The sequence below is a fragment of the Natrix helvetica genome (genome assembly GCF_964273705.1).
Source record: "Natrix helvetica genome assembly, chromosome: 1".
Classification (NCBI taxonomy): Eukaryota; Metazoa; Chordata; class Lepidosauria; order Squamata; family Natricidae; genus Natrix; species Natrix helvetica.
In genome coordinates, this window is record NC_138548.1 from 146,721,681 (window position 1) to 146,744,892 (window position 23,212).

At 35.8% G+C, this 23,212-nt stretch overlaps 1 protein-coding gene across 2 annotated transcripts in view; it reads left to right on the plus strand.

Moving 5' to 3' along the window:
• Positions 1–23,212, plus strand: part of ARHGAP15 (Rho GTPase activating protein 15) — a 466,785-nt gene that overhangs the window by 230,580 nt on the left and 212,993 nt on the right. For both annotated transcript variants that reach the window (XM_081935112.1, XM_081935113.1), the window contains 2 exons: positions 10,957–11,055; positions 13,138–13,261. In XM_081935112.1, coding sequence (XP_081791238.1) covers positions 10,957–11,055; positions 13,138–13,261 — 223 coding nt within the window. The remainder of the gene's footprint in view (positions 1–10,956; positions 11,056–13,137; positions 13,262–23,212) is intronic.

A 23,212-nucleotide genomic window follows, 5' to 3' on the forward strand; every position in this document is an offset into this window, starting at 1 on the left:
GACCTGATCAGAGCACAACTTTTGAAATAATGGATATATTCACTTCTGTGAACTTTGCACTGCACTTCTTAGCTAAAAATGCTTTTATATCTCTGTTCTTAGGATAACATTGAGGCAAACTATATTCAAATGCATATTTGTAATATATCTAAAGAAGAGTGTTGGAATAGAAGATCTCCAAGATCCCCTCCAACTCTGCTACTCTACTCTACTCTACTCTACTCTACTCTACTCTACTCTACTCTACTCTAAATAGATATCTTTTTTGCCTAATTAGCATGTGCACAACATTGAAACAAACTGGGATTAAATTAGGGTTCTGAATGTAGCCATAATCCCACAGTTCAGAGTACTAAATTGTACTGTCACAGTTGGAACATGATGTACAGTCCCAGTTTCTTGGTCAACCAGATGATTATTTGGCCATGCAAAGGAAACCACAGTGGTAACAAAGCTATGATTTAAAACACCTTCCAAAGTAGGATACCTGAAATGTGCCTAATTAGTTTCTGAAATGTATCATTTGTATGAAAAACGGTACCCTTCACATCTGCAAATGTGGAGGGGGGTTGTGTCACATAGATCACAATCTTTTCTTCCTCTTCTGCTCAGCCAAGAACATCAAACCAAACCAATCTAACTTGTTCACTTCCTTCGAAGAGAAAGCAAATGATGTAACATCTGGGTTTATGTTTAGGTTTTTAATTTTGAGGTAGTCTAGGACAATCCATGGGGTAATCAAAAGTGTTCATCAGAATCTGGAGTTTTTGTCAAAATGATGAAAGGTGCATTGTGGTGTCAGAGAACAAACTGCCATTTAATTATGCAGTGTTATTATGCACAGCCCCAAAGGGTGATCTCGTATCATGACTTCACAATCTGCATTTCTTCATTTGCTCCCACCCAGTTACTCTTTTCCAGATGCACATGGATGCAAACAATTCTCTTTACTGCCACTCTTAATATACATGGAAAAAATCTGCCAATTTTACAAACATTTTCTGTCCTAGGAAATTCATCCCAGTTCCATGTCTGTTCGAAAGTTAAACTGCAACAAGTTGAAAAATAAGCATTTTGTGTGCCTTTTTCACATATGAATGATTTTGTGCACAGCACAAACTTGCAACAACTTTTACACATATCCTTTCTTAACCTTTTTTTTTGTTTAGAAAAATAGTGGTTTGTGAACCAGAAATAGATTTGCATTGTTAATCTACCATGTATTGTTCTAGGATTGTTTATGAAGGAACAAGCATAATGGAAATAAATACATTCTCAGTCAGTTCAAACCAGCTCTGGAGTTCAGAGATCCTACACAATATCTTCACTATATGGTGAAATCATAAGAATTTGGACCTGCTTTCAAACCAACAATTTCCCATCCTTGTGTTGAAGTTTCCCAGTTTGAATATATTACATTTTCGCTCAAGTTCTATCAATGCAGATAACCTCTACATCAAATCATACTTATTGCCTTCCCCCATCACAGTTTATGTGTGATATCGTTGCAGATGAAATAATGTAGTGATTTCAAATGCTTGCTCATTTTCATTTCATCATCTTTGTGTTGGCCTGAATTGCTTTTCAGCTGAAAATAGTGTAGCAGATTCTAAAATGTTTGTGAGACCTCACAATAAAAAGACATTTTTGCTTCATATGGTTGCTAGCCATTTGCCAACAGTTGTACTGTTTCTATTTCATTTTGCCAAAAAGCCATTGTTAATGCCAGTTATTTTTTTTATAGGACAGTATTGTTTGCTGGATACAAGTTTTATAGGCTTTTTCTTTTGGTACCACCTTGAAAACCTATTCTGGATTTCATTTCATTGCCTTTCCCAGATTATTTCTCTCAAGCTTCAGTTCCCAATCCTAACATTTTAATGTCAACTTTTGGCAGCTCTATTTATTTGTTAGCTGTATTAGAATTACAAGTCAGGCTAAACAGATGTCCTGTTTTTCATTCTTACCTGGATTAACATTTAGCAAGTTTAGCTGAAGGGTATTCAAGCTGCTGTACTTATTTTAGCCATATGACTCTTCATAAACATCTGATTTTGAGAAAATAATATAGACATATTCAGTGTTAAATACAAAGAATCAGGACCATTCACAGGGTGCAGCATAGAAGATGTATTCAAGCCAGTACACAGAATCTGATCAGCTAAAGTTCAACACTATTTGGCCCCAGATAAGGACCGATGGAATTCATGAAGAGTTGGTCTTGGAGTGCTTATGCAATGCAATGACTCCAAACTGATGACGTGCTTAACTCCATCTCTCCAGCTCCTTCTGCTCTTCTACTTCACAGATAATTCTATGCACACATTTGATTTGTCATTTGTTTTTAATCTGTGTGATTCATACCAAATCAATATGTAAACATCTGATAAACTTTTATGATTTTGGCTGAAAAGAAAAAAACTACAAGTTTCCCTTTTTGGCTGATGGAGTATTAACTAATTAGTTAAAACCGTTTTATATGTAGTTGTATTATTTACAAATTATTTCAAGAAATAGTATCTGAACAACATAGGACTGATTTATTTCATAGAATTGTGAAAGTACTCTGTCTTCATGCCCAGTCAGAAGGTTGTCTACCTCATCCAACATTGACAGAAATGTCTTCTGCTGTCTAATAAACATCTCTGCTCTGGCGTTTAGAAATGGGGTGACTTTTTAAACTGGGTTTAATGTCTTTATTCCACTTGAACCCAACCTAACAGTAGAACCTAGCTGCTTCTGCGATTTTTCCCCCCTCCAAAATGCAGATTTCATATCCAGGCTTATGTGTTGATTAGTAAATTGATTGTAGCCAATTATATTGAACAAATCATGGTTTTTTTTTTAAACAAATAAAACAAGAGGGGAGAGTGAGAGAGAAAGGGAGAAGTCAGTGTGTAAATGCAATATTTGTTGTCAATGTAATAAATCTGATTCATTAGGCAGACTGTAGAACTGATGTCGGAGTTATCAAAATAAAATAAAATCCTCCATGTTGATCATATTTCTTAAGGATAGCCTTTCAATTTTTCTCTGTTCTCCACTTTTTTGCCCCTTTCCTTTGCATATATAGAGTTTGTTTTTTCTATCATCTGCATGGGGTTAGTTTGATTATTTATTTGGGTTTTTTTTAGCAGAAATGGACTGTTGACCATTCAGATGACTCCCGGCAGTTAATAACAACAAAATATCATAAAATAAAAACTATCTATAAACTATCTCTAAAGTGCTTTACAAAAAGCAACTTTTGAAAACATTTCACTTCTCGTCCAAGAATCTTCTTCAGTTCAGGTTATTTTAATGAGGAATCTATTAAAAAAAATGATGATGATGATGATGATGATGATGATGATGATGATGATGAAATAACCAATAAAATAACCAGCGTTAGTTCAATCATATTTTTTCCTCTTGGGGACAAACTACTTTAAATCTCTATAAATGTGTTAAGCATTTCAACAGGTTTCAAAATCAGAATCTCGGTGCAATGATTCTGTGATTTTCTGCTTAGCTGAATATAACTGTTCAAGATTGATTTTGTTTCTTATGCTAATACAGTATTTAGAGACAATTGGAAATAATATATACTTTTGACCGCACCATGATTTTTAATAATATTGATTTAATGCAAAAATGTATCAAACATTTTGACCAACAACAGTTTTAACCAGAAAAAGTAGGAAACTTACTGTTATAGTGAGGTCTTTTCATTTGTAAATGGGCTAAGCTGGAAAGAACATTCTCACAGCCCTTTATACTTTGGAGTGAGTGTTAACTTCAGGTCATAAACTACTTACTATATTTATAATAGATAGATTTTTATTCTGCTTGTGTCTATCACAGTGTAGTTAACAGAAAATACATTTTCTATTCTGGGATGATTGTCCAGGTAATGTCTATGCATGTCTATTTAGGATTTCACCTTACACAATGTAACAATGTCTCTTTTATTTTCCATGTAAGTAAGTCAGAATATTTTGGATATACACAGGGAGTATTTAAAACATGTTGATTTTCATTTGAAGCCAAATTCTACTACCTAATTGTATTATGATTTTGTTATATGAACATGCATACTGAACATGTATACTTTCTATTGAGGAAATTTTTTTTTTGAGTTTGACCTAGAGTCATTGTATATCAAATCCCTGTGTGTTCAACCTGTAATACCCTTTTTTCCTAAAGTAATATGCTTGCTTCTCTAAAACCATTGTTTTCAAAGGCAGGCTTCTTTTGAACGATGGTTCTACTGAATACATGGCAGTGGTAGAAAGCAGTGGTGAGTTCCGGGAGGTACACCCCAGTACGGGAGTACCAGGGGTAGCTGGGAGCAGCGGCCATCGTACCAGAACAGTGGCTCATTTGGCCCATCAACCCCCCCCGCGTTCCTTACTGCTTTTTAATGCAAATGAGCCAATTGCGCAAGCATGCACAGTGTGCGCTGCCTGCGCAACTTCCGCTAAGCAGCTGGGTGTTGCAGAGCGGTGGCATGCACATGCAGGTGCAGCACGCTTGCCCGACAAGGATGCCCAGCCCCATTGCAGCGTACCAATTGCGACAGGATCCAGAACCCACCACTGGTAGAAAGTGTATTCAATAAATTTCTGGCTATATAAATGTCCTTTAAAAATAAAACTAGAAAAAAAATTCAAAATTGATGGCAATATTTGTGGTTTTAGTTTTTTTTTATTTAGCAGACTTTAAGATGCTTTTTTTTAAAAAAAGTGAAGAAACAACAACAAAAGAGCTGTAAGAAGCAGGTTAGTTGCAACGTAAGGTTCAACATCTTTCTATATAGACAACATTGTCTCTTCTTAAAACAGAAAATATAAAATCGGTTTTTCTGACTTGCAAAGTTTTTGCAGTCTATCATTTAAATTACTTAAATAAAGGGAGCCTTAGTACTCCCAAAAGCTGAGAATATAACACCCTCCATGCATATTAGCTTGATCTTCTTGACAGACCAGAAAAGTGTTTGTGTGTGCCAATTAAAACAAAAATGGATCCCTAGTGGCTTGTTCTTCACACAACTTCTGAAGACTGTTATCATTGTTTGCTGGGGTAACTCAGGATAGGGCTGCTATCCAAAGTAAACAAAGTTTTCAAAACTTTCTTGACAGATGGGGGTTACAAATGCATTTTAATAAGAAAGTTGCCAAAGCAACATTTTTTTTCTTTTGACAATGAGCATATATTTACTTAACATCTAGTAACTTTGGGGGATACAAGGCAGATACATTCTCACAAAATGTTTTAACTATCAGCCTTTTCCCCCCTCTGCTTTGAAAACTCAAGTTAAGGATGTTTTTCCTCACGCTGATATTTTAGCTGTGTGTGTTTTTTTTAAAGATGTCAGCTAGGTTGGACTTGTCAGAAGGAATTATTGGAGGTTACCAAAGCAAGGTTGTCGTAAGAGACATTCTCCTTAAAAATGTAATTGGTATGGTTGTCATAAACACCTTTAATTTAGCATAATTCATCGGATAAACTAGATCAGATGATGAAATTGGGTAGAGACATTGGAGTTGACATTTACCTGATTCACTTTAATTATGCATCCAGAAAACGAGAACTAACTTCATTATTGTGTGTATATGTTATATCTTTCTCCCCACCCTCTGTATATTTATTTAATGTAAACATGAATAAGACATGGATTTATTGAGGTTGAATAGAATGCATACTGCTCCCAACAATACATAAACTTCTGACATGCTTTCAAAAAATGCCAAATTCCTGTGTGTCTTTTAATTTAATTGAAATGTAATTCAAACCAAATTAATTAAGGAATAAGAAGTATTGAAACCAACTTGATTGACTATGCATATTGCAACTATTTTAATCAGAACCCATTTCTATTCTCTAAATTTTGTTGGAATTATTTTTGCATGAATTCATTTTTCAACTATAATTTGGGGAAAAGCAGACTTTTTTTTCTAATCCATTTTAAGAAGAAAATGTGAGAGCTATATTGTGAAAAGCAAGTTGTGGTCGCCTTGACTAGTTAAGGTATGCATTATTATTACACAAATTCTCAGGGTACTGATAAATAAATAAAAGGCTAGGGTTATATATATATATGGCATACCAGGGGTTGTAACACACACACACACACACACACACACACACACACACACACACACGTGTGTGTGTGTGTGTAGGTATGTAGGTAGGTAGGTACGTACACACACACACACACACACACACACACACACACACACACACACACACACACACACACATATATATATATATATATATATATATATATATATATATATATATTTGTTTTCGTAGATATATAGATATATATATATATAGATATATATATATATATACACATACATACTTCATAAGTTCTCAGTTTGACAAGTAAGAAATTCACCCAGTAAATATTAGAAAGAATGATTCTCTGCAGCAAGTGGAGAGAAAATATAACAGCATTTTTTCCAATGAGATTCTTGTCATAGATTCTGGGACAGAATAATAGTTATACTGTCTCATATTTGCCCACCAAATAATTTCTAAAAGGAAAGGTGCTCCTAATATGTCATACTGGATACACCTATTGTTTTTCATATCTACTTGTGAATTTTTCAACAGACATGTTTAGTATGGAAAAAAACAATACAATGATACTGTAAGTAGATACGTTTCTATGGTCAAAAATGAAATAAAATTTATCCTGTGATGAGCTTTTTTTTTTTTTAATAAAACTTTCTTTTCCTGAGATGAAACAGAGAAGAAAGGAAGGAAGAAGAGAATAGTACCTGGGCATCTAACATTGCAACCATAGAAACCATAATTTCTTTCTTCTCCCCTGACTCTATGCTTCACTTAATTTTATTGGGATTAGTTTAATTTATTTCATTTAAAAAAAAAAATCAAGGAAAGCCAGAGTGCTATTGATCAAAACGCTTGTCTCAGACATAAGAATCTTATGGATATTTTTTAAAATATTAAATAAGATGAGAACTGCAGACCAATGGTCTGTTTGGAAGTGTGTCCAGCTGCCTAGAAATATGACAGAGGTATGCTCTGAGAGGAGAAAGGTAAAACATATTTTTAATCTCCATTGAAGAAGCAAAAGAAATGGAACAATGAAGAAAGTCCACTGAAAAATATCACTGATTAGTTTCAAAATGTTACATGTAAGAGTGCATGCTTTTCTCTCGTGCCTCTATCCTTTCTATCTTTTTTGGCACATTTAAAATAAAAAGAGACAGAATATAATAGAGATACCACTGAGAGAACCACTAATCCAAACTGAGGCAGTGTCATGAATCAAGTTTGCCAATATGTATCAACTATTTCATATCAGTTTGTGAATAGATGACACAACTTCATGTAACTGATTCACAAAAAGAAATATATCCGTGCTCTTCTTGCCAAGATTTCAAGAGCTTTTCAGAAAAAAAAAAGGGGGAGGGGGAGAAGAAATATAGGATATGGTAAATTTCATTTATTTGGACCTCAAATTGGCATAGAGAATCAGTAACGGAGGGCAAAGGAATCTTCACTCAAAATCTCCTGTTTGAATGGATGCCGAAAGAAGACTGTATTGTCCTTTATCCCTTGTATAAAGTCTTCTGTTGAAATCTCTTCATTCATTATGCCTTTATATTAGAATGTATGCTTGGAAATGATGGAATGCAAGAATGTGGAGGCATTTTTAAAGTTATTAAATAAAAAAGAGTGCAAACAAAATATTTAAAAAATCTGCTTTTCCTGGACACATTTACAAATTTCCATTCATACATCTCTTGTCCCTAAGTTTTCTTATTGGTGCTTGATAAGAAAGATGTTCAAACTTGCTTAAATATGAAGAGGGTTTTTTTAAACATTATTTTGGGGTGTGACTGTAGATTCTTCGGGCAAAATCTGACATAATTTCTCTCTGAACTCTTTCCAAAGCTCTTAAAATGATATTGTTAGTAACGTAAATATGATTTAAACTATTATTTCAGCTATTTTTTTCCATCAGTGCATCTAAATAGGAAATATATAGAAGGATCTATAAAAACTGCACTTTAACTGAATCAAAGTCAAATTTTTGGTAGCGCTTATCTCCAAATGTCAGAGATGGAGAAAAAGAAAGTCAGTTGCTGAGAGTAATTAAGAAGTGGATGCATTTAAACTGTAGAGAGCAGTAGCAGTCTTCTTGAAACCGTCTAGTAACTCTGAAGATTATGAGAAAAGGACTTGTTTGAGATACAGACAGCATTTTAAATGAATTAACTTTTCCCTGTTCTGTGATCTACTTTTGCTGATATAGTCATACATCACCAATTATATACAATGATTACAAACAACACATTAAAACAAACACTTTCAAAATGAATGTTGCTTTGCTTGTTAGCACTGAAGTAGCTTTTTTTTTTTGCATATCATAAGGATACATATTTTTATGCAATACTGAAATACTTGTATTTTAATAAAGCTTGAATTTAATCAGTGGAAGAGTGAACTAAGTTACATCTCTCTTAAGGCTTCAAAATAAACTCACTAATAGTGTTTTGTTTTTACTTTCAAAACTCCAAAATTTATATTAATAATGTACATGAAGTTGCACTGGAAGATACAAACTAGACTGGACTGACAATTGCATTTAGTCTAATTCATGTATCCCTCCCTCTCTCCCTCCCTCCCCCCCTTGTCTCTCCATGATTATACTGACAGTGCTGCATTAAATATTTGAAAGTCGCCCAAAATGGAAATGTGTAAACTTGAAGTGTGAGAGATATGACCCATCAGCTAGTTACCTTTGCATTATTGGTGAGCCCAGAAAAATCATGTAAATGGTTCCATCCCCTTAAAAATATATTTTATCCTATAGAATCACAGTCCCAAGCAAGAATTAAATGCTTATTATATGTGCATTTCTCAAGTTCATTAAATATAGTGGCATTTTAAAATGATGTGACTAACACCCACTTTCCTCTAGTTTAAAATACATAGTGTATGTGAACACCTGTCTTAATCAACAGCTGCTTTTAAGATTTATGTAGTTATTTTGGAAGTTGGCATAACTGAGTAGAATAGGGCAAAATTTTCTGCCTAGGAATATTAGGTATGTGTACTGTATATCTATGTTAATTGTCGAAAATTGCCCGGACAGCCACAAGTCCACAGGAACATCTTAAGAGCCTAAGTTATGGATGGAAGATATTAGGAAGGAATCAAAAGTTATGTCATCAAATAGTTCATTTTTATTTGATGTGGAAGCATGTTAAGATTTATACATGAGTTTTTAATGTGATATTAATACATCTTTTACTTATAATATCACTTGAGGGGGGAAGCGCACCAACTGAAAGATCAAATAAGGGAACATATGTATTTATATTTTGTTAGCTTTTCCTATGTATTTGAATAAACAAGTTGTCATTCAAATAACACTGATGATATTCAACTCAACTAGGTAGAAAATAGGATTGATTGTTAATATTTATTTTAATTATACATTGTTAACAGAACTCAATGTATGTTTGACAAATCTATATTCCTAATATATATTTTATATTTGTGTGTTGTTATACATGAAATAAATAGAATATATTTCTTATTAGAAATAGAGATGCCCCTGCCAAATTGTCAAGCAGAAATAAATATGAGCAAAATATTTGCGTGGGGATTTTACATCTTGTATAGTCATCCACATGCTGAGGTAACCATGTTCTGACATCAGTCCCAAGTTTTCGTATTCTTTAAGGAACAATGAGATTCTTTATTGTATTTGCTACAAAAGATTAGCCTTGCTTATTCTCTGTATATATACAAACAAAACCCGCTATCTCATAATAATGTGTGAATAAACTTGGCCAGATTAATTCTGTCAGTTTTATCCAAGTCTTATTTTTTGTTTCTTTAAAGTCTAACTGTTCCCCACAATGAGTTTGTCTCCAAAATTTGCTATGTACAATATTCACTGGCACTGCATTCTGGTCATTTTGATGTTCTGCTAGTATTTGAATGTTCTTCTGTGATGACTAGTATTCAAATATTTGCTTTTGTTACTATTTAAGTCTGTCCACTATTTTCTGCTCTTTCTTATGTGAGAGTTGGATTTGAGATCATTTCTAGTTAAAAGATTAATCCAATTTTGCACAAATATTTTGTGCAACAGAACTTTTCTGTCTACTGTGTCATTCTGGCCTGCAAACTCTGTTGTAGAGATCGCTTGAGAAGTCATAAAAGAAGGCCAGTCAAAATCCTCCACATTCTACTAATTAAAATACTTTTGGCAATGTAAAAAGTTTGTGGGATGCAACCAGTATTTTAAACATTTGTCTCCTAAGTGATGAGTAGGAATATGCTTGGTATAAGTCATATTCCTACTTATATTTTAGTACTAAATATTGTGAGTGCTTTTAATAGTACTTCATTATGTACTTCATAAATGTACTTCATTATTCGTCATAGGAAACTTCACTACGATGAAGGAATCAGGAAAACAAATATAAACATTCAGTATAAGAAATTCAGACCATCATCCACGTTCATTTTAAACTTTGTTTTAAATTTCTAGGACAAGCATAAAATAGAATATTCCATTTTTCCTAGAAATGTTTTAGATGAAAATCAGTGCCACACCAATCTCAAAGGCAGCTTGTTCTAAAATGTTATTTGAGCAAATAGTATCAAGCAGACCAGCTGCCCAGATCAGTATGGACTGACATGATCTGCCAATCATGCAAGCTGTCCTGGAGCAAACACTTTAAAAAAATTGAATTTGCCTTATATTGATTTTTTTTAATTTATGCATACATTTGCTGAATTTTAAGTAAAGAAATATCACAGTAGCTTTTGTTGTGAAATACTTAATAGTTTGAAATAACAGAAACAGCTTTTTTGCTGATTTTAATTTTTATTTACAGAAGAGTTTCTGAGATGAATTGCACTGAAATAAAACGATATAGGAAACGGTTTACTGATATGTCATTTTCTCATTGTAAGGTCACAACAGTTTCAGGAAATGAGGTCCTTCTTCAATCAGATATTGACTTCATCATATTGGACTGGTTCCGTGCTATCAAAAACACAATTGACAGATTGGTATGCATTTATTTTAGATTTTGCTTTTATTAATCGTGCAGTAATGTAAGGGGTTCATATGATTTTGCAGCAAGTCAAGTTAAAAATGCATCTCCCTCGTTTCCTTTGAATCAAGAAAAATATCTACATGCATCTGCTATTTAAAAAATGCTTCTGAACTAAGTTATAATTTGAATAGTTTTTGAAAAAGATGGGTGTATCTTTTTTGAAATTATGATGATTAAATATGTTGTAAGGTAAACAATTATTAACAAATGCCATTTAAATTTCTCTTATTATGTCATTTATACTACATAGTGTTCGAGAGGACTATTAGTATGGTTGAATTTTTTGTCTATTATTTTCCTGTTAATTTCATTGAATAGTAAACATCTGACTTCTGTCCCTTCCTTCCTTCCTTCCTTCTCTCATTCTCTGACAGGTCTGTTTTTTTGACAATTGCTTCCCCCACCCAATTTCAGATTAGATTTTTTTTTCTTGGGTGGTTTTCACCATCCCTATTATAAATTTCATATTTCACCCCTCCTAATTATGCTAAAACTTTTGGGGAGGATGTGTATCATTTTGGCTTGTGAGAAGAAACACCCTTCTTGTATGTTTAATTAGATCTTGTCCAGACTGGCTTGGTGGTTATACATTTCAGTGTATAATGTAGGCTTAAAAAAACTTCCAATAAACAATTGAATAGGATATAAATGATAAAGCTCTATAATATGAAAGTGCTATAGCATGCTGTAAAATGATAATTTTTCAAGACGTCAAATGATGTCTACCGGAAGATGGCAGAACAATCTGACATTTAACAAGTTCAGTTGCTTGAATATTCCACTGACACAACATACTAAATTTGCAATTCTATATATTTTTACCTGGGAATGAGGCTTTGTGAACTAAGTGTCTGATAGTCTATCAGCTTAAGCTGCCAATACATCCACTAAAATGATCTCCAAAAAGGGGATGTAATATATTTGCTTTTCTTTAATGAATATATGAAACATAATAGTACGTCTCTGTTCTCTAATACTGATTAGAACAACATAAATGTGTAAAAGAGACTATTATGGCTTCATAGATACATGGATCTAAAATTAAAAATAAATGTTTTCATCTTTATATTCTTATTTTAAATTCCTTTGCAGGTTTGTTGTGATGAAATAACATAGTCTATCTAAGGACTGTAAATATGAATCTTCTTACTTTCAATTAATTCTACAGTACATAATAGCATATAGACATCCAATGCTAACCAAGATTATGCCAAAATAATGAAATGTGATTTGTGACATCATAACATATGGGCTTCCTTTTCATCTTTACACTGCAGTGTCTAAAAGGAAGAATTTCAATCACAATATACATTTCATTTCTTGTTCTTTACCCCCACTTCCTAACAGAGACAGAACCAATTGCAATGTAATAATCTTAAAACACATTTAATCAATTCATTAAATTCTTTTATAGCCTTCTCCTAAGCCTAGTGTTAGAAGTACACTATGTTTTATACATTTATATGCACATAAATATAAATGAAGTTGTAACTGTAAGACCCAGAATAAATTCAGGTATCAGTTAACATAAATAAAATATGAAAATAATTTCTTACCTAGTTAAAAGCATAACTAAAAATTCAGTTGAAGTTAAGGTCCTTTTCATTGAGTTCAAAGGATGGAATCAGAGAAAGGTAATTAAGCATACAGTCAATATGTTTATGGAAATTGATTTTTCAAATATGTAACATTACTGAATTGTGCTCCATTTATGCCATGCACTTAAACCTAAAAAAAAATTTTATTTGATCTATGTTTTCAAACAAAAGTATGCAATATACCAGTAGCTGATATATTTCCATGTCTGATTTCTATCTGTAGAAATAAAAAGTGATTTTAAGTTACATGTTTGTAATAGTGCTATGTGAAATACTTTGTACAGTGGTGTTTTTAGATGAAATTTTCTTTTACCATGTACAAAAAGTTGCTTTGTGTTGCTTTGTTTCCTTTTGTTTTGCTTTCCAAATTTCTGTTGCTTTCATTAATTTACACAACATGTTTCTCAGGATATTTTATATCATTTGTATCTTTCTAGCCTAAAGAGAAGAGTTACACATCAAAGAACAATGAGCTCAAACTCCAGAGATCTTCTAGTTCTGAATTGCTTGGTCTTCATGCTGACAGTAAGGGACCAAAAACAGAAAATAGAAAATCTTTAAGTAAGTAAAATTATTTTGGGTAATGAAAAGTTATAGATAACATTCTGTTAGTAAGAGACAGTGTTCTATCTTGACTTTTAGACCCTCCAATGCCCCCCCCCCCCCAATTCTTTAGTTGTGACGGCTCCCGGAGAAAGGAAATGGGACCAAAAATTTATGGAGGGTGGAGTGATTAAAAATATCATGGCTTGCATTCAATGTTTGTTGGGTGCCAATTATGTTGGGTGCAGCATTAATGCATCATTAGGGAGCATGCATCAATTTGTGAATTCCTGATGCATCAGCACTGAATCCAAAATAAACATGGCACCAATCTTGTTTAGTCTAACAGTGATAACATTGTTATACATACAAAATTAGCAATATTTTGGAGGACTATATTTCATCTCCCAGGTTCAGATGCAACATGTCATTAAATAGCAGGGGAACACTCTTGCCTTCCTATCTTTTTCCTGGGTTTCCTGGAGAGATTTAGTTATCAGTTGTGGAAAACAGGATGCTGGATGCATGGCCTGATCCAGCAAAGCCTTTGTTATCATCTTAAAGATATAGAGCTTTACATATAAGTGAAGTTATGGCAGAAATAGTTTGAAAGTATTTGAAAACATTGCTGATTGTTTACAAGATAATTATCTCTGTATCAATATGTAAAAAAAAAAAAATCCAGCTGCTTTATTTCACAAACATTGAAGGCCATCTTAAACATAGATTCTGGGGAGTACACAAGAAGGAGTAAGAAGCAAAGAATAAAAACATGTACCGTAAAATCAACAAAAAGCCATAAAATAAATGTAAGCTCAACATAAATTTAAACACCTACTGAGCAGTTGTGTTGCACCATCCTACCAACCATCTAAACTCAATAAAGCTGGTGAGAAAGATACTCTAGCACTAAAGATGTTACCTAGTTTGGGTAATGAAATGTCTGCAAGAAAACAGTCAAGCTCAGAGAGCACTAAGGACCCCTCATTTCAATCCCAAGCCACAAATATTCTCCTTTATTGAAGATACTTTTGATTTCCTTCTGAAAGAGTATCAAGTAGGGGAGGAAGGAACATTTCACTGGTGTTGAGACAACCTCAAAAAAAAAAAAAAACCCAATTCTTTGACTAGAGTCTCTTGAATATTCAATGCAAGAGAATCACAACCATATTCTCTTGGGTAAAATACATAAGATCAGCAGACTCCAGTTAGTGAAGATAATGAGGATCTGTTCCATAAAGGGTTTTATAGGAAATGCCAGCATTTTGAATTCCATGTTGTACCAAATATATAGGTCCCCTATGAACTTTATTGGTAAGCAGATCATAAGAATGTTACCTGAATTAAGAAAATGGGAAATGGCCAATGCATCGATCCACCTCCAGGGCTACATATCCCAGAATACCACCAGATATTCTGCATATACATTCTCTCCTAGAGAACTTACTGAGATGCAAAAAGCCAGCATTCCTCACACTTTTAAAGAGAGGTCAAGTATATGAGCTCCTATGTGGAGTCCTGTCAAGCAGACAGAGGGAAGGAAATGGGAGAAGAGAAACTGCAAGGAGTGACTGGATCCTTGTAGCTCAGGATCATCTTGACTCTGGCAGCAACTCTGGTACATTTTGTTCAGCATGTTGTTCCTAGCAAGGTGCCATTATAAGAGGGCAGATGAACATAAAGATGAAGAAGGTAACATCTGCTTTCCTTAGCCACTTAGTGTCAGCTTTCAGATGCAATGCATTTCTGCAAGATGGCTAACTCAGCCGGCTCTACCTATACTGCAATTAGTTGAGAAGCTAAACGAGACAAATTCGACAGCTGATGGAGGCTATATCAAATGCCCCAGCATTTTAAGGGTAAATAATATTGAATGTATTTATTGTTCTAGCAATCAACATTTTATCTAATGTGTTCACACTAGGATGTAAATCTGACTCCTTTTCAGTCTTGCTAAAGATACATTTGTCTCTCCTTTGTTCAACCCTACTTAAAAGTGGCTCATGGAGAACAGCTCCAATCCATGGGCCCCTACCTCTTTGCCATTTTTTCTGGCAGGAAGCCATTAAACTGTCTCACCATTTGTTGTTGTCTTTTATGCTTCTTGGCATCATAATTCTAACATCTCTTCAGTAATGATTTAGAAGACAGATCAAGTTCCCACCAATGAGATAAAGTTAGCAGACAACCCAGCACTTGAACCACAAAAAAAGTTGTGAGGAGCCCCTGCCGTGCTGAAACTTTCTTTTTCAAAAGGAAGAACAATCCACTGTGAACTTGCACTGATTTCAGCTTTGTGTGTATGTTTATACAGCATAGCTTGAGTTGCCTTAAAAATATGTATTTCGAATTTTCTTTTGGCCCCTCGAGAGGGAGTAATTATGTGGAATTAGGAAAATGTTAGCATTTGCTTACTTATTAGTAGTCAAAGCACAAATTGTGTTGTCAGTTTTTTGCCTTTGGCTTTCCATGCCCTTAATGTTCACACCAGTATCATTGCCAGAATTATCAGCAGCCAGAGCCAAAATTGCTTTAAAAAAGGCCTGAGAAGTGGTAATGACACATTGTTAGCAGTTAACAGGTGGTCGTTCCATTGTCCAGTTTGACTGCAAAGCTCAAGACAATCCATCCAGGATTTGTGAGAGGGCATTTTAAAAGAGTTTTTAAAAAGTGGAATAGTTGTGTTGCTTGGCTAGTCTTTGGAAACTAAGGACTGAAGAACAAAATCATACTTAAAGTAAAATGAATCAGAAATCAGCTTCCGGTTTAAGATTAGAAATGGCATTTCTATGTTTCATATTCTTTCTTCTCTTTCTCCTTACATTAAAGGCTGGGGTTTGGCCATATCAGGCTCCTATGGTATTCAACTTTCCCTTTTCTGTAACTGAAAAGTGTTTAGACTCAAAAGAACACTTGGATGTTATTACCTGGTGTATGTATATGTGTATGGGATGTGGTGGCTCAGTGGCTAAGATACTGAGCTTGTCGATCAGAAAGGTCGGCAGTTCGGCAGTTTGAATCCCTCGTGCCGCGCAATGGAGTGAGCTCCCATTTCTTGTCCCAGCTTCTACCAACCTAGCAGTTTGAATCCATGTAAAAATGCAAGTAGAAAAATAGGGACTACCTTTGTTGGGAAGGTAACAGCATTCTGTGCACCTTTGGTGTTTAGTCATGCTGGCCATATGACCATGGAGACGTCTTCGAACAGCGCTGGTTCTTCAGCTTTGAAGCGGAGGTCAGCACTGCCCCCTAGAGTTGGGAACAACTAGCAAATATGTGCAAGGGGAACCTTTACCTTTTATGTGTTTGCAACTCATCCTCCTAGTTAACATCCTCCTAAGTTACATCTCATCCTCCTCCTAAGCTGCATCTCATCCTCCTTCTGAAGTTAACAGGGTGAATTATGGATGCATGTAAATTTTGCTGGATTACTGTAACTGTTTAAAGAATCCTTATTGGGGCTGTATCATATATTCCATGCAAGAGTATGTTCTTAGAGAGCCAGTTTGGTGTAGTGGTTAAGTCATTAAGCTGGAAACTGGGAGTCTGTGAGCTATAATCTCACCATAGGTGAAAAGTCAGCTGGGTGACCTTTGGGCCAGTCACTCTCTCTCAATCTTAGGAAGCAGGCAAGGGCAAACCATTTCTCTAAACTTTGTTCAAGAAAACTCCAGTGACTTCTCCAGGTAGTTGAAGGAGTCAACACTAAAAGGCACACACAAAATATGTCTCCCACTGTGCATATGTTTAATAATTGAAAAATGGTTGGATGCTAGCATGGAGAAATAATTGCAAATAAAAGAACTGGATACTTGACTATATCACTCTTTTCTGTTTTCTAAGGCTTTAACTTGGTCCAGTATTTTGCTAAGTCTTTTCATCCATAGGTAGGGGAAGGAGAGGCCCAAGCAGGGATCAAATTAATAAGATGGTTGAAGCATTTTCCTATCCACAACTATTATTCCACTCACAAAGACTGCTCTAAAAAGGCTACAAACTGACAGAAAAAATAAATAAGATTCATGTATTAATGTGCATCTTATCCTAAATGACTGAACATGTTTTTTAAAAGGAAACCTAAATATGTTTCTTAAATATATGGGTAGGCCCACAGTTTATTATTAATTGAAACCTATCCAACTATAAATGGATTTCCAACTCCTAAAACTGATAAACATATTTTACATCATTTAAACATGCATATTTGTATACGTTTGTATATTTGCACAAGGCTATTTCTTGACTTGAGAACAATTAAACATTTATCATACAATGACTGCAAGTGAAGGTCAGTTCAACAAAAGCTTATGATTTTCTTCACACTTCCATCATTCCGATTTTCTTCTCAGTTTTTTATGCTACATTATTTCTTTACAGGTAAATGCAATTTACTACTATTTAGAGATATTCAGTGGCCATTCAGTGGCTATTATACCTTCAACAAGATATATTGTAGTTCCTATTCAGAAGCATAGTAAATTAATTATTTATCAGACATTATTCCTTTGTACAGAACCTAATTAGACAGAAATCCTGGAGCACAGTCAGAGTTAAACAGGAAAGAATTTGGATTCCAGAGCTGACCATTAATTTACCATCTTAATGCTATAATTTTACTTAGAAGTAAATAGTCTTTGGATGGGACTCTGAAAAAATGCATTTCTTAAGCTCTCCCTTTTCTGCAACTGCCACAGCTCAAGTGAGACACCATTAGGTTTGTAGGTGCTTCTTGCTTAGGGAAAACTACCTTGCACATTTTAATATTTTCATAGGAATTACAGTGTCCTTGGATCTTAAGGCATTTGGTTATATCCAGCTTTAGCTCATTCTGGGTGGAAGTAGTGTAAGAAAGCTTTCATTCGAAATAAATTTGACCTCACAATAAGCTGTTCTGCTTCTCTGATTTGTTCCAATATCCTTTGCTTGGGTTCTGATTTTGGATTGCTTCTCAATCCTGCCTAGATTAACCCAAATTTGGAACAAGCTGGATGGATTGTAGATGCCCTATGACAGTGTTGGTGAACCTTTTCGGCACCGAATGCCGAAACGGGAGCACGCGTGTGCACATGGGAGAGCACCAGAAACCAGAAGAGCAGTTCCCCAGTGCGCATGCTGGGAAGCTGAGCTTCCGGTTTCCAGTAGGCTCATTGGTCATCTGGTCTTCCAGTTTCTGGTGGGCATGCACACGCGAAGACAAGCTGGCTGCATGTGCGTGCTGGAACCCAGAAGAGCAATGGGCAATGGATGACGTGCCCAGAAAGTTGGCTCTGCATGCCACTTCTGGCACACGTGCCATAGGTTTGCCATCATGGCCCTATGATGACTTATTCAGAGCTTTTTTTAAAATATATCTATCCTCCTTCATCTTCCTCCTTCATCTTCTCTTTCCTAAGCTTCAGTGACAATGATTGGAGTTTCTACAGTCCTTTCTTTGTGAATCCATATATCAGGTTCCAGATGCATGCCCTGCATGTATTTTACAAAAACCAGTAATATCAGGAACTATAGTAGCTATATTTCTTAAAAGATCTGAGTGCTGCTGAGAATGTTTGCAGTCCCTAGGACTTGAAACATGAGGTTTCTACAATAATAGAAATGCAACTGGAATCCACCCAATTTATAGTTGGATTTATTTCAAACATCCCCTGGATGGATTCCAAATTCTTTTGATTTTATTGGGATCAGTTTTGAACTGCAGTAGGGGATTCTCCCATCATTTCTTTCCAAAATAACCCTCCCATTTGCTTTACTAAGAAGCTAATTTTACATTTTTGGTTGGAACTTTAAAGCGATACAGATCTGCTTTACACTGAACCAGACGCCTAACACAATTATGTTGACTGGCTGGCTGCAAGTCACCATAGTTTCAATGAAGGTGTTATTCCAGACCTACCTGGATTGTTGCAGAAGAAACATGGTCATTTTGCCTGGAAAACAAGGGTTTTGGTAACACTTTTCTGAACTGGGTGGATATATAATGGCCAGGCATGTATTGCTTGGATCCTTCTTTCTTCCTCCCTTGTTATGATAAAGGAACTACTTTAAATGTTCTGGATCAAGACCAAGCTATGAATAACCACCTCTCTTCCCTTCAGTACATTCATGTTTATCCTCATCCGCCCACTCAAAGAAAGCAAAGGGCTTTCCTAGAAAGAAGAGTGTCCTTTAGCTAGTGATTTATTTATTAGTAATCTGGGATACAAGATGCAGTCTCAGGCTTGATAATAAAACACAGTCCAAAAGCAGTATACTTCTAGCCTGTTCCTACCATTTGAATCTGGGTTTGTATTTCTTATTTAAATTCTTTCAAGTGCTTCATGAACATTTCTAAAGTCTTATTTTTATCTCAAAAGGAATGGAAATATGTTTGAAGAAACAAACCTATTTCCTAAGGTGGTGGCACAATTAATACAATACAATAGCAATAGCAGAGTTGGAAGGGACCTTGGAGGTCTTCTAGTCCAACCCCCTGCCTAGGCAGGAAACCCTACACCGTTTCAGGCAGATGGCTATCCAACATCTTCTTAAAGACTTCCAGTGTTGGGGCATTCACAACTTCTGGAGGCAAGCTGTTCCACTGATTAATTGTTCTAACTGTCAGGAAATTTCTCCTCAGTTCTAAGTTGCTTCTTTCCTTGATTAGTTTCCACCCATTGCTTCTTGTTCTACCCTCAGGTGCCTTGGAAAATTGTCTGCATCACATTTTGCATTTATACCAGAAGAGTGTAGCGTACAAGGTGGGATCTCTTTCTTATTCTCTTGCTCCATTCCCAACGCATCCTGCCAATGCGCTGTAGGAAGTCTCCCAATTTCCCAGAGCAGATGTGAAGGAGAGAGAGTGTAGGGGTAGCAACAGTGAGGAGTTTATATTATTTTCATCAAGTGTTTCCATCCTGCTAATGAATGTTTAGAATGTAATACCTGTAGTCTACAACTTACATCCGGTCACATGGTAACCATTGAAAGCTACAACAGATTCTCCAAAAGTTCGTTGTGACCTAGTTTTGAAGTTCAGACATCATTCCCCCTTGCAGTCACATAATGACATTTTGGGTCCAATCATCCCACATTCATGGTCGTTTGCAGCACCCTGAGGTCATACACCTATGGTTTACAATAGTTCTGCTGGAAAGTGGCATTTACTTTCGGTATCCAGCAAAAACAAAAAAACAAAAACCTGGGCCATAGCTAACAATGAGTTTGCCTAATGACCACAGGGCTCACTTAATGACTGTGGTGTTTGCTTAATGACTGCAGTGTCTGGTTCATAACCACCTCCTTTGCTTAATGACCACCTTGAAAAAGTTTATAAAATCGGGTCATGTGGGTGACCCACTTTAAAACCTTCATGACATGACTGTAATTGCCAGACTCAATTACGATCATAACTCGAGGACTACCTTTATAGCTCTCTATTAATATTATTTTTTGTCTTTGTGTTTGGGGGCTTTTTGTATACTAAGGACAAATTCAGGTATTGCTGTTATGCTATGAATGTGGCTTCTTCAAGGATAAAGGAGAAGTCCTTGAGGATTTTATTCCTCTAGTCATAGCTGACTCTAGGGGTAATGCTTATCTCTATTTCAAGGCCATTGAGCCAGTGCTGTCTGAAGACATTTCCATGGTCATATGGCCAGTGTGACATCACAGAGCACTATTACCTTTCCACCAAAGTGGTACCTATTTATCTACTTGCATGCTTTTGAAGTGCTAGGTTGGCAGGAGCTGGGGCGAGGACAGGAGCTCACTCCATCATGTGGGGCTCAGGTCACGAATCTGGGTGCTGGCTTTCCAGTCAATACACCCAATGTTTAAACTACTGAGCCACCAAACCAGTAGTGCAATTCAGCCAGTTCTATCCTGTTTGGGCTAACTGGCAGTGGTGGCAGCAGGAAGCCCTGCCCATCCGTCCGGACGTCATCACGTCCCGTTTTTGAAGCTCTGCGCATGTGCTCACATTTGTGAACTGGTAGTGAAGGTAAGTTGATTTCACCCTTGCACCACACCACCCCTCTTTTTCAAGGATGGAGCTAGTATATTGAGCAAAAGAAATATCAGATCATTTGTTCCCATATTTATCTTGCCTTACAAATGAAAAGGGTTCTAGGACAGCTAGCTGGTACAGTATAACCATCAAAAGAAAGGAAGTCCTTGCTTGTAGGATTATAAGACATAAGATAAAGAAATATAGGGAAATTAGAAAAAAAATCTCTGTAATGAAAGCTGAAACAGAAAGTGATTAAAGGAAAAAAAATGCTTGCACACGCTCAGTGTTTCTATCACTTGGTCTCTCTCAGAACTATCTTGAAACCAATCCATGGTCATCTCCTTGTCCTAATCAGCCATCTTCCATGTATCTTTAGTTCATATTGTCTGCATTATATCCCACCCTTGCCCAGCCCCTCAGTTACTCTCCATGAAGAAAAGTAGCAATGGCACAAGAAACTCAGATGGATCAAACAGAAGTTAGTGTCTCAATAGTGTAGCAATTTTATGAATGTTCCCTGTAGCTATGGGGAGCGCGGGGAATTCTATATGCTCTTTATCGTGAGCAGCCGAATCAATTGATGATGCCTATGTTGAAGTTATATCGTTTAGTCCCACATCATCTTGACTGTGATGCCATGGTTATTTCTTTGGGTGCCATTATTATGGAGTTATCACCGATCTTCACCAATGTCCATGTTATACTTCTTAATAAGTGTTACTTGAGCTGGTAGGATGGTACTCTATCACAAGGGGCGTTTCTATTGATAGAATCAAGAAAATATTGGCAGAGCAGCTCTTTGGTACAAATACAAATACCATTTTTAGGGACATTGTATTATGATGCTATATGTATTTCCTTAACCTGAAAAATAATAGAAATGTAAAGTTTCATGCTATTTTTACTAGTTCATCTTCCGTGATTCTGATTGATTATTTCTCTGCCATCCATTCTTTTATACAATCATAAGTAATAATTACATGGTAATATCAATTTTTCCATCACTCTGTAGTATTTTTAAAAGGGCATGTTTTGAGCCAAAATGTAATTATATAGTATTCATATAAACGTTTTGTGGAAAAAGCTATATTTACTAAAATATTCAAATTTTGGTCCTACAGAAGGTGGATGTTGATCTCTCTTTTATTTAGCACTATTGTTAAACAATGACCTACTTTTGTTAAAAGCAGAGCCATTAGACAACTATTATCATTGGTACAATTATATAAGAGCAATATTTTTCATAGTACTTAACATGTGGTCTTTAATACTTGGTTAATATGGGTGGGTTACTACATTACAATATGGTTATGTAATAGTAATATGACTTCTGATTGTTATGTCAAGTACATTAATACATAGGCTATATTATTTATTCATGCTGCATCCAGAATATACAGAATATATAGGTTCACATATACTCCCAATCTTCTTTCCCCCCACCATTACATCAGGCAACCAGGGAGCAAAAGGCCGTAACTTAGAAAAAGATGGAATTATGGAAGGTTTCATAAGGGCTCTTTCTGGGAGCTGTTGTGGCCCTCCAGTGGCCAGTGGAGCTGGCAGCAGATTTGGACAGTAAGGAGATTGGGGAGGAACATAGGCCAGTCCTGTAGTCTGGAGAAGGTTCTGATGAGGGCTCTGTGTCAGAGGCAGAGAGGGGGCCAGAGCCGTATGCCAGTTATCACCTGCCTACAGAGTCAGATATCAGTGAGACAGATGAACAGCTGGAGCCTGTTCCCTGTGTGCACATGCACAGAGTTTCCAGACAAAGGGAACAGCTAAAGAACAGGGGTTGACTTGGGAGTAAGGCCACAGGTGGATGATGCATGACCCTTCCCAGAGGAAGTAAAAGAGGAGCGAACAGAGAGTGGAGTTTGCAGGAGACAATTAGTTCACTTAATTGGTTCATCACTCTCTGAGACCCCTTGCAAATATTGGCCTGGCAGCTCTCCAAGCCAGATAAGGTCTGTGACGGTAAA